General features: G+C 51.2%; 1 protein-coding gene across 1 annotated transcript in view; it reads right to left on the reverse strand.

Moving 5' to 3' along the window:
• ralgps2 (Ral GEF with PH domain and SH3 binding motif 2) overlaps positions 1-11,565 on the reverse strand; it is a 58,511-nt gene extending 46,946 nt beyond the window's left edge. Inside the window, 4 exon segments of the mRNA XM_083671914.1 lie at positions 8,202-8,252; positions 9,186-9,293; positions 9,878-10,005; positions 11,474-11,565. Coding sequence (XP_083528040.1) covers positions 8,202-8,252; positions 9,186-9,293; positions 9,878-9,934 — 216 coding nt within the window. The 5' untranslated portion in view covers positions 9,935-10,005; positions 11,474-11,565.
• Positions 11,566-12,500: the final 935 nt, after the last annotated feature.

The following is a 12,500-nucleotide window of genomic DNA, read 5'->3' on the forward strand; positions in this document are numbered from 1 at the left end:
CAGTTGGAAAATGTTGTTTGAGCTGAACTCCCCTCATCAGGCCTGGCTCTCTCTCTCTTTCTCTCTCTCTCTCTCTCTCCTCTGAGACCCACTGTCTGAAAGATACAACCTCACTGTACAACCCCCCCCCACTACCCCCCACAGCCTCAGGATGTGTGTGTGTGTGTGTGTGTGTGTGTCAAGGGGGTTTTAAGTGCGTCCAACAGAGTTGTTAAAACAGACGTTGTCGCGTGGGCGAGGACAGGCCTCTCTGAGACCAAGTGGGCTGAACAGAATGAGGGAGAGGATGAGATGAGAGGGAGAGAGAGAGAGGAGAGGGAAAGAGAGGAGAGGGAAAGAGAGGAGAGGGATAGAGAGAGAGGATGAGATGAGAGGGAGAGAGAGAGAGGAGAGGGAAAGAGAGGAGAGGGAAAGAGAGAGAGGACGAGAGGAGAGGGAGAGAGAGAGAGGAGAGGGAAAGAGAGAGGAGAGGGAAAGAGAGAGAGGACGAGAGGAGAGGGAAAGAGAGAGAGGAGAGGGAAAGAGAGGAGAGGGATAGAGAGAGAGGACGAGAGGAGAGGTAAAGAGAGAGAGGACGAGAGGAGAGGGAGAAGACAGTAGCAGCCTGTATGTCAGTATGTGAGTTCACACAGGGTTCTGACAGAGACTTTCAGCAGACCTGTGAAGGGCTGCTGCCCTGTGTGTGTGTGTGTGTGTGTGTGTGTGTGTGTGTGTGTGTGTACCAGGGCCTGAGGGAGCCGTAGGGAGAAAGCTGTTGCCCGTCACCCCTCTGAGGACACCGTTTATTTAACATCTCTCCTCTTCTTTACGTGTCCTCCCCTCCCCTCCGCCTGTCACTCATCCCCCTGTCCACCCCTGGATACTAATCACTCCCAGATTGTTCCACTGTGTGTGTGTGTGTGTGTGAGCTATGTATGCGAGTGTGTGTGCACGCCTGCATGTCTGCTCAGGAGGTTCAGCCAGGTCTCGTACCGGGGTCAAGCCTAAGCCTAAACCTAAACCACGGTCTCCGTCCACAACACATTCCTCACGTCTTAACAAAAGGGAACGGTACGTAAAAGCATCTCGTAAAAGAAAGCACCGGACTTTCATAGCTGTCTCACAACCGCTCGCCATGACACCGTCTCTGTGTGTTAAACCAGCAGGGAGCTGATGACAGCTTTACCCAGAAAGCCGTTTAAAAGACCTTTATTTTGAAACTTTATGGTCGTTTTTACGCTCCGGAGTCATTAGCATCAAGGAGGCCAGTTTAAACATGAGAGAGCAGCGCGGCCTTCAGATCAGGGTTTTGACGAGGCAGGTCTGGTTAAGGAAAGGACTTTAACAGCGTTATTAAAGGGCGCTCTGGGGGCGTTCAGTGGCGTAGCACACTAAGGCGCGTACCATATCATCGCAAGGTCCCTGGTTCGATTCCGGCCATCGACATATCCTGCATGTCATCCCTCCTCTCTCTCTCATCCTTCCTGTCAATCTCTACTGTCTCTATCCCAATAAAGCAGAAATGCCCTAAAACATATTTAAAAAATTGCGCTCTCCCTGCTGAACAGAACCTCTGACGTACTGTATTTCCTTCTGCTGGCTTTGGCTGGCAGCACAGCCCTCCAGTGGGACTGAAACCCATGGTTATGGGACATATTATATAAACATACAGTGAGTCTTTCACACACTCTCAGTTTCACTGTGTCAACGCCTAGCCGAGTTTGTCTTGGTAATGGTGTTTGGTTCCATTCCCACCCCTTCAGCCCATTGGTTCCAATCCCATTTGCAGTAGACACCTCTGGGTGAACACAAAAAGTACTTCAAAACACTTCCTGAATGGACGGGATTCAAAAGGAACTCGGCCCCAACCCTGGTACACGTGGTAGACACCCCTGCACGGGCAGAAGAGACCCAGAACAGACCCAGAACAGACCCAGAACAGACAGGATTCTGAAGATTGCTTTGTATCCAAGAGTGCAAAGCGGTTGTGTGGCTGTGAAGCAGGCTGAGGTACGGGGCTGCAGCCAGACCACAGACAGGGGTGATCTGAGGGGAGATGCCACAGCCACATCTTTCCCCTCCCGTCTTGTTGTTGATCACGTTCATGGAAACCTGGAGCGCCCCAGGTCCCATGTAGCAGAGAGAGAGAGAGAGAGAGAACATCAGTTAATGAAAGAGTGCAGAGGACCAACACAGGGAGAGTGGGGGGGGGGGGGGGGGAGAGAGAGAGAGGGGGTTAGGGTTAGAGATTTAGCGGGGCTGACAGCAGGCGTAATGGAAAGTGTGTGTGTGGTGCAGAGTGGGCAGGTCTGGGTCCTATGGCTGTGGTGAGGCGGTGGGAGCCTAACCTAATTGCTTGGGAACTCTTCTGCATGGAGCACAGTTCCATCTGGCTGCTCTCCACATCTGGCTGCTCTCCACATCTGGCTGATTGGCTTTCATACTGTTACCTACTGTACCTACCTCAGGCCCATGAAATGCATACCTCTGTGTGTGTGTGTGTGTGTGTGTGTGTGTTCATTGCCTCTGTCAGGCTCAGGAAATGCATGCGTGTGCGTGTGTCAGTGCCTACCAGTGTGTGTGTGTGCGCATGTGTGAGTGCGTACCTGTGTGTGTGTGTGTGCATGTGTGAGTGCGTACCTGTGTGTGTGTGTGAGTGCGTACCTGTGTGTGTGTGTGTGTGTGTGTCATGAACCACTGTATTACATTCCCTCTCAGTCAGGCCTATGAAATGCATCTCCCTCTCCGTCAGACGGCGCTGCAGCGGCTGGCAGCAGGACGTGAGTGACAGCACCTGCTAGATGCTTTTACACGCCGTCATTACACCGGCTCCCCAGGAGGCAGCTGTAACCTGTCCTGTCTGTGGGTTATACCCATATCCAAATAACTCATAAAAATGGACCAGAGAGGGAAACAATATGTTCAGACTAATCCTACTACACACACACAGACCACAATACATAGAGGCACAAAGACTGGAGTAAAAATGATGTTACGCATTTGGGGCCTGTAAAAAGTAGACAGTGCAGACTTCCCTCTCTGGTGTCTGTTAGGACGCTGGTTGAGAGGACAAACACACTGGAGAACCACCTCAGAGGAGGTTCGATTGAGGACAGTGGTGAGTGTGTCAGGGCTGAGGTGAGTCAGGGCTGTGTGTGTGTGTGTGTGTGTGTGTGTGTCATGTTTGTGTGTGTGTGTGTGTCTCATGTTAGAACTATGGAACATCTCCATTTTATCAAGATGTTTCTGCGGTGGCCACTCTTGACTTCTAAAAGGAAGTGGCATATTTCTCTGTGGTACGTCAAGAGCAGTCTGCTGCTGGTTCTCCTGAAGGCCACAACAGCCCCCGTCAGCCAAAACTGCTAATTCACTAAACTCCCCCCATAAAAAACCAAGGGCGCTTCTCTCTTTATCTCCCCCCATCACTGGTTCACCTCCCTGCTCTCTCCGTGTGTAAGCCCCTAACAAGCAGCTGTGAGCCATCACTAAGTATGCACATGCCATTAAGGAGGGAGGGAGGGAGGGAGAGAGAGGGGCCCGTGGAAAGAGACACTGATATAGTAAGAACTTAGTTTTCTCTCCCTCTCTCCCCTCTCCCCCCTCCCATGAAACATGGATTTAGAAGCCAGTCTAACCCAGGTCACGTCACCCCATCCTAACCAGAGCCAGACCTGGGACAGAACAAACTTTGAATAAAACGACGCTTGTAAAACTTCAGAAAGAAAGAAAGAAAGAAAGAAATGGCTTCAGTTGCATGTTTTTCGGCAGCTCGACAAGACCCCCTCCTCTCCATCCCTTTCTCCCCCTCTCCATCCCTTTCTCCCCCTCTCCATCCCACGCTCTCTATGAATCCATCTTCTTTTAATAGTTTTTTCCATTTTGAAGAAAACAGCGCGGGCAGCCAATAGCCCATTAAGGAGGGCCAGAGAGGTACAGCTGCTGCTGCATCATGGTCCACAGGTCCTCCTCTAGGTCCTAAAATCGCCTCGCCACACACACACACACACACACACACATCCCATCTCCCCTTCTACCCACACTGCCTCCAGCCTTCAGACAGAAATGGAGAGAAAGAGAGAGAGAGAGAGAGAGAGAAAGAAAGAAAGAGAGGGTGAGGTAAAGAGAGAGAGCTGGGTTCAGCCAGACCTTTTCAGGCTCACCTCCAATCATCTGCTCCATGTCAGCTCTGGAACATACACTCTCTTAATGAGCCACTCTGTTCTTGCATAATAACAATCATGTCTGGGGCTATAAATCTGCAGCTTGGACATACATGAGGCTGATGCCAAAATGTCTGGTGTACACACACGCACGCACGCACGCACGCACGCACGCACGCGCACACACACACACACACACACACACACACACAGAGACACACACGCACACACAGACACGCACACACAGACACACACACACACGCAGACACAGACACACACACGCACGCACACACACACAGACACACACACACACACGTCATTACTCAGGCGTCATTACTCATGTACACAGTTATTTACTGACCAGAGTAAGTTATTATTATGCAGCCCTGTGAAGAAACACATATTGCCAATAACATAAAAGAGCTGCAGCCTCGCCGGCCTCTGATAGGGCTTCCATCAGAGCCAACCAGATGACAGCGTTTCCATGACGCACAGCCCGGGGGCTAGCTAGCCCTGCTGCGAGGGGTCAGCGCGTTCATAAAACGTGCCGTAAAATCCTTATTACAACAGTAACCAAGGGTAACCAAGGACCGGGAGTGTTTGGAAGGGATCGGTAGGAAAATGTGACAGGTTATTTGTTCGTTATTGCGAGGGACGTCAAAATTAATGACTTAACGAGCGTTCGAAAACAGGTACGGCGACGGCTTATGTGAAGACCAGTGACCCGAGGTTGACTCCCCTCTACATTAACACATCTCTGTGGTTAGGGCTTCAAAACCGTCGCGCAATGGACCACAACAGACTTCACTACGGGACCTCCTCTTCTTCCACAGAACCTCCTTCTTACACAGAACCTCCTCCTTCCACAGAACCTCCTCCTTCCACAGAACCTCCTTCCACAGAAGCTACGGTTGCCAATTCCAAAAACGTTTTCCATAATGGCAATAAATCCCAGTTATTTCACGCTCCACATTTACTTTTCCACCTCCAACCCCTAACAGGCGGAGGCCTCATCTGCGGCCCTGGTCAGGAACTCATGTGTAGGGGCGGCGGGGGAGATAGTGGGCCAGGTCCGTAGAGTTATAAACACTAGAGGGCGCACTTCCCCTAAATGAACTGTGATCCTATGGGGTGTAGTCAACTTTCTTCATCTCCTGTGATTTGAGTGGACGGAAATGCCCAATTCAAGAAGGTGATTCACTGCCACCTGCTGTCCTGGAGTGTATTATCAACTCACCCCCAGCGTCTCAGGTCAGTCCTTTAGGGGCACCAGGAGATGGCGCCATGCACCTGAAAGCCTATTTTACAACCTATCGATTCACTTATTGAGTTTGTCTTGTTAATGGTGTTGGTCCCATTCCCACCCCTTCAGCCCATTGGTTTCAATCATCCATTCGCAGTAGATATGCGATGATCCAATTGGCTGATGCCTTCCCCGGCTCGTAGGAAGTCCCGCCCTGGCTGACTGAATGGGAGAGATAACCAGATAGTGGATCTCTGTGGTCGGGTCCTGTGCTTCTCTGTGGTCGGGTCCTGTGCTTCTCTGTGGTCGGGTCCTGTGCTTCTCTGTGGTCGGGTCCTGTGCTTCTCTGTGGTGGGGTCCTGTGCTTCTCTGTGGTCGGGTCCTGTGCTTCTCTGTGGTCGGGTCCTGTGCTTCTCTGTGGTCGGGTCCTGTGCTTCTCTGTGGTCGGGTCCTGTGCTTCTCTGTGGTCGGGTCCTGTGCTTCTCTGTGGTCGGGTCCTGTGCTTCTCTGTGGTCGGGTCCTGTGCTTCTCTGTGGTCGGGTCCTGTGGTCGGGTCCTGTGCTTCTCTGTGGTCGGGTCCTGTGCTTCTCTGTGGTCGGGTCCTGTGCTTCTCTGTGGTCGGGTCCTGTGCTTCTCTGTGGTCGGGTCCTGTGCTTCTCTGTGGTGGGGTCCTGTACTTCTCTGTGGTCGGGTCCTGTGCTTCTCTGTGGTCGGGTCCTGTGGTCGGGTCCTGTGCTTCTCTGTGGTCGGGTCCTGTGCTTCTCTGTGGTCGGGTCCTGTGCTTCTCTGTGGTGGGGTCCTGTGCTTCTCTGTGGTCGGGTCCTGTGCTTGAGGGAGCAGCTCCAGTCCAGTAGCAGGAAGCCTGTGTACTTGTGTGTCATAACAGGAAGTGGTTTATAGGCTCTTTAAAAGATAAGAGAGAATATGTCTCTGTCTGTCATAGTAAAACCCTCGTAAAAACGACTGATGCAGAAAAAGTTATGTTATTTTACTATTTTCATATTTCTGGGGTATTCAGTCACAGACTTGAGTGATATACCAGTCAGGGCGCGTGCGCACACACACACACACACACACACACACACACACACACACACACACACACACACACACACACACACGTTGTTTCCATTAGAGCTGTGAGGAGAGGGAGACTGACAGGAGTGGAAACTGGCGGAGGTCAGCTCAATGATGGCGCTGTGCTCGTGGTGCTGAGAGACAGAAACCCAGTCAGAGAGCAGGAAGATCCCATCTGTCCCTGCCAAACACACCGGGTCACCCAACATACACTCTCCTTCTTCCATCCCTCCATCTCTCCCTGTCTCCCCCATCCCCTCACATCCACCACTCCCCCCTCCCCCCTCCCACATCCACCCCCCTGCCCCTTAACTCCATCTCCCTTTCATGGTTCTCCCTCCCCCTGAGCTCTCGTCTCTCTTCTTCATCCTCCCCCCCCCCCCCCTCCTCCTCCTCCCCCTCTCCAGCACTCATAAAAGCAAAGGGCCCAGAACGCTACATTGGGATTCAAAGTGAAGAAAGATCATCAAACGGCTTATAAACCCCAGCCAGTTAGTCATTCATTCAGTCAGTCAGAACACACCACGCATGTTTGGCCTGAGAATCCCTCAGTAGGCCAGACATGGAAGGGAACCAACTGTGTGTGTTTGTGTGTGTGTGTGTGTGTTTGGGCGCCGTGTGTGCGTGTGCGTATGTGTCTTCGTAAATCACTCAATAGCCTAGACATGGAAGAGAACCAATTGTTTGTGTGCGAGCATCTCAAAACCCTCAATAGCCCGGTGGTGGAACGGAACCGAGATGTTCTAGTGCTTTTCAGCAGCAACTAATCCCTGCCTAGGGTTAGTCCTAGGGTCAGTCCTAGGGTCAGTCCTAGGGTCAGTCCTAGGGTCAGTCCTGCAGGCAGCTGCCTCGACCCTGAGGAGGGCCATGCAGTCAAAACGACGACACTTGATAATCCCTGTTGGGAGTGGGAAAAAAAAAAAAAGTAATGGAAAAATTACGTTTGTCTAAGAATACTCATCGAGTGTGTGACAATTCTATCATCATTGTTTGAATCAATAACCACAGAGTTGGGTTGTAGGACACCAACCCAGGCTGGCGGTCTGAGGCCAGGGGAGTGGAATGTTATTGATCTGAAACAGTGTTCTGGAGAGCCGCAGCCAGGAGGCCAGAACAGCCAGAACAGGACCGCACTGTGGTTTCAACACGGCTTTTCTAAACTCACGGTGGCTAACCTTGAACACAGGTTATCCCTGAGCACTGTCAGAGCCTGCTTTACGAGAGAGAGAAAGAAAGAAAGAAAGATGGAGATTTAGTGGAGTTGACAGTAGACGTAATGGAAAATCTGTATGTGGTGCAGCAGTGTGGGCAGAGAGAGAGAGAGAGAGAGAGAGGGAGAGAGAGAGAGAGAGAGAGAGAGAGAGGAGAGAGAGAGAGAGAGAGAGGGAGAGAGAGACACACAGAGTAATAGAGAAGTGCTTAGATTGGCTTTCACTGGAGCCATTCATAACATGTGGGTGTGTGTGTGTGTGTGTGTGTGTGGTGTGTATACTTGTCCTGTACTTGTCCACGGACAGGATGACTACTTTGTCTAACCACTCCAGATTTTAATTGTCAATCTACAGCCAATCCACACTGTCCTTCCACCAGAGTGGATACTCCCAATCAAACCCCATGTTAGTTTGTCACCCCTTACGATGAGGAAAGGACACACAGACACAGACACAGACACACACACACACACACACACACACACACACACACACACACTCCTGTCTTGTCTTGTCTTGTCTTGTACTCACATCAGGCTGGATGGCTTTGAACACCGGAGCATCCATGAGAGTGATTTGACCCTGCAGGAGAAAAGAGACACAACAGTTCTTAGAACCAGCGAGGTCCAGCCAGCTCCACAAGTCCCTGAACAGCCACACAAAGACATCACACCCGGAGAGGGGCTAAGACAGGGAGGTCTACGACGGACCATTGATTCCTCCGTGACTAAGTCATCCAGGCAGGGGGAGAGCTGCTGGAAACCCCACTGACAGAGCCCCTCAGTGGGGGAGCAGAAAGAGAAGGTCAGCCTGTCTGGATCCAAAACTGGCGAGGCTATAGAGAGGGTAGAGAGCGCCCTCTGGCTAACCAACTGGGTATGGCAGGGGAAAGGGAAGCCAGCTGACCAACTCAAAATCAATTTAGAAGTTCTAGCGTTTTGGGGGCGAAAATAACTACACTTAAAATCAACGTGTCACTGATCTAAGGTGCCTACCACTGCCGTTGTGCCCTTGAGCAAGGCACTTAGCCCCTAACTGCTCCAGGGGCGCCGACTCTGGCTGACGCTGTTCTCTGAGCACTGGTCTCCCTGGGGGTGTGCATGTGATTTGGCAATTGATTGCATGGCAAATAAAGCATTGTTTGATCACAGCCAATCTTGCTCACTTCACGGTAGGATGGTTTATGTGGGATGAGGTCATGGAAAGCGTCCCGTTCTGTGCTGTGTTGTCAGGGAGGCCCCCCCCGGGTGATCCATCAGGGAGGAGGTTTTAACTGGGCTCCTCTCCTACCGCTTCTCTTTTCCATGTCAGAGGGAATCATGTCCCGCTGTGTCCCTCCATCAATTATGACTGAGGCCTCTCTGACCCATTTACTCTCTCTCTCTCTCTGTTCTCCATCCCCCTCTTCTCTCCCGCTTTTCAGAAACAACATCATTCACTCTCACTCGAGTGTGTCTCACTCTCACACTGTTAACCACACACACACACACACACACACAAAGCAAGGGCACTTACTGCATACTCCTCTGGGGTGACCTTCAGGACATCAAAAACGACGGCGTCGAAACTCTTCTTCAGCTCCGCCGAACCCTTATCACTAAGAGACTCTGAGCTGCTGCTCTTCTGGAGGAACACACACACACACACACGCACGCGCGCGCGCACACACACACACAGGCAAGCACGCACGCACACACACACACAGGCACGCGCACACACACACACGCAGGCACGCACACACAAAGACACACCAGTTAGGCCCTCAGCCTGGTCCTGTAACTCATGTATTCAACTCATGGCATCTGCTGACAGAGGGCGAACTAAGAGCTCAGGAAAACCACATCAAACTGGTTGAGACTCCAACAACATTCATATGAATTATCCTGCTTCCACAAGCCATGACGACACACCCTCCTCCACCCCTCACTACGTCCACACAGACACCCTCCTCCACCCAGACACCCTCCTCCACCCTCACTACGTCCACCCAGACACCCTCCTCCACCCCTCACTACGTCCACACTGTGTGTGTCTGTGTTGTGTGTGTGTGTGTGCCTTCAGAATCACCGGTTCTACACCAGTTGTCCTCATTAAAATAACTCCCTATCTATGCGCTGCATTTCTATCTGCATCACTCTGAAGGCGCAGTCTGTCCAAGTTCCTCCCCCAGCGGGAGGGCCAATGGGAGGCGGGGGCGTGTATCTCACCTCAGAGGCTGTGGCGGCGGCGGTGACAGTTGATTGGCCATTAGGGAGGTCCATCATTCCCACACCATCTGTCTCTAGCACAGGAGACCACTCGTCATCCTCAGCTGCAGCTCAGCCGGCCCGGCCCTCTGTGTACACACACACACACACACACACACAGAGGAGACACACACACACAGAGACACACACACACAGAGACACACACGAGACACACACACACGAGACACACACACACACGAGACACACAGACAGACAGACAGACAGAAACACACACACACACACAAACAGGAGACACACAGTTAGATAGTGAAATAGAACAGACACAATACCAGCTAATCAATGAAGGCCTGCACACCCTTCCACCCCGACTGATGACCTCACATAACAGGGAGCCTTGGGACAGCTCCGCCCGTGTGAACACGGCACGCACACACCAACAGCTCCCTTCTCAAACCTCCTGCACTCACTAAACCCCGGCTGTGCCCACAGCGCCACCCTCTGGGTGAAGCTGGTGTAGCAGCTGAATGGCCGGTAGAGATTGACTCTGCAGGCTCACAGGTTTGTCCTGGTCGGCATTAATGTTGAATATCACTCCCAGATCTACTGGGAAGGCAGTGGAAGCTCTGGCCCTTCTATGTAACACAGCAGAATCTCTCTCTCTCTCTCTCACACACACACACACACACACACAGTAAGCTGTAGTTTAACTAAGTCAGTATGGAGAGAGGAAGAGGCAGCAGAGCAGAAGGGGCTTAGAGTATAGGCATTAACACACACACACACACACACACACACACACACACACGCTAATGAGGAGTAAGGAGCAGCTCAGATCCTGACAGGCAGCAGAGACGGCCCTGTGTACCAGACAGCACAGGCGGAGAAGGCAGCCTTTGTAGTGTGTGAGTGCGTGCGTGCGTGTGAGTGTGTGTGTGTGTGAGGGCTTAAGCCAACAATTGGCTGCCTGAGAAACCATAGCTGCCTTCCAGAGACTATTAGTCTACAGTACGTGTGTGTGTTCAATCACACTGATGTGGCTCTGTCTGCTTATGTCAGGCTTGTCATCAGACTACTGATGCACATTATCGAAGAGCACATTCCTGTATAACAAGTCTGTGTGTGTTGTGTGTTGTGTGTGTGTGTGTGTGTGTGTGTGTGTACGTGTGTGTTGTGTGTACGTGTCTGTGTTGTGTGTGTGTGTATGTGTCTGTCTGTGTTGTCTGTGTGTGTACGTGTGTGTACGTGTGTGTACGTGTGTGTTGTGTGTACGTGTCTGTGTTGTGTGTGTGTACGTGTCTGTGTGTGTGTGTACGGGTGTATGTGTGTACGTGTCTGTGTTGTGTGTGTGTGTGTGTGTGTGTGTGGTGTGTACGTGTCTGTCTGTGTTGTGTGTACGTGTGTGTGTGTGTGTGTGTGTGTGTGTGTGGAACCCTAGGCCTGTCATTAGATCCCAGTATAGCCGGCTCCTGTAATACCAGTGTGTAACCGTCCTCGTCTCAGGCTACGGACGGGTCATGTGACTCTCAGGCACCATGCCTGATTACAGCTTTTAGGTCACGTCAAGTCGCACACACACACACACACACACGAACTTACCAGTTGTGTGTCAGATGAGCATAGTGCTGGAGCTGAGTTTTGGTTGGCCCCTCTCTATGGCTCAGAGTGTGTGTGTGTGTGTGTGTGTGTGTGTGTGTGTGTGTGTGTGTGTGTCCTGCTGTCGTAGCTCTCTGTAAGAGAAGAGAAGAGAAGAGGAGAGGGATGTGAGCACATAGGATCCATCTGGGCACTGACAAATCACACTCAGGCCTCGACACAAACACACAAACGTTCGGCACTGTTCCAGAACGTGACACACCAACGTCGAGGGAAGTTCAGTTTACCGCTAACGGCTGTTAACAACCTCCTGAGGACTGAACACATATGAGACATACTGTATGAGAGGAGATGAACCCGGTGGTTCCAGTGATGAGTCAGTGGGGAGAGAGGAGTTTGGCTGGGCTAACCTAAACACCACACAAGCCCACAGAGAAACTCCCATAGCACCAGGACCACACACCAGACAGACAGGCTCGCCTAGGCCCGTTTGACTGTTAAACACCGTCAACACACACACAGCTTTAGAAAAAAAAAATATATAATTGATTTGAGGCCAATTTAAATAGGGAATTGAGGTGAAGTAACTCAGCTTAATAGTAATAATACTGTTTCTGGCTCTGGCTTTCCACACAAACATCACACCAGTCTCGTTCAGAGAGGCCACTGATGGGAGAAAACACACTCAAACAGAAAGCAAAGGTGATATATTATATAAGAGCGATATATTTGCACGAGTTTGAGGCTTCTGCTTCATTTCCAAGATTTATTTTTGCCACATCTTCCCTTTAGCAGATTTCTGTAGAGACCACTTGTGGCCACCAGGGGTCACTCTACACCCAGAAACAGCAGGGCTGCGTCAGTGGGACTCTTGTACCATCACAGAGAGATGCTGTCTGAGGGACAGTCGGTGGAAAGCACCCCTTAACGATCAAGGTCAGAATCTTACACTTGCAGAGTTCTGCTGCAATCTATCATGAACACCATTTCGATGTTTTATAACTAATGCAGGCTAACATGACAGATGAAC

The sequence above is a fragment of the Argentina silus genome, assembly GCF_951799395.1.
Source record: "Argentina silus genome assembly, chromosome: 6".
Lineage (NCBI taxonomy): Eukaryota > Metazoa > Chordata > Actinopteri > Argentiniformes > Argentinidae > Argentina > Argentina silus.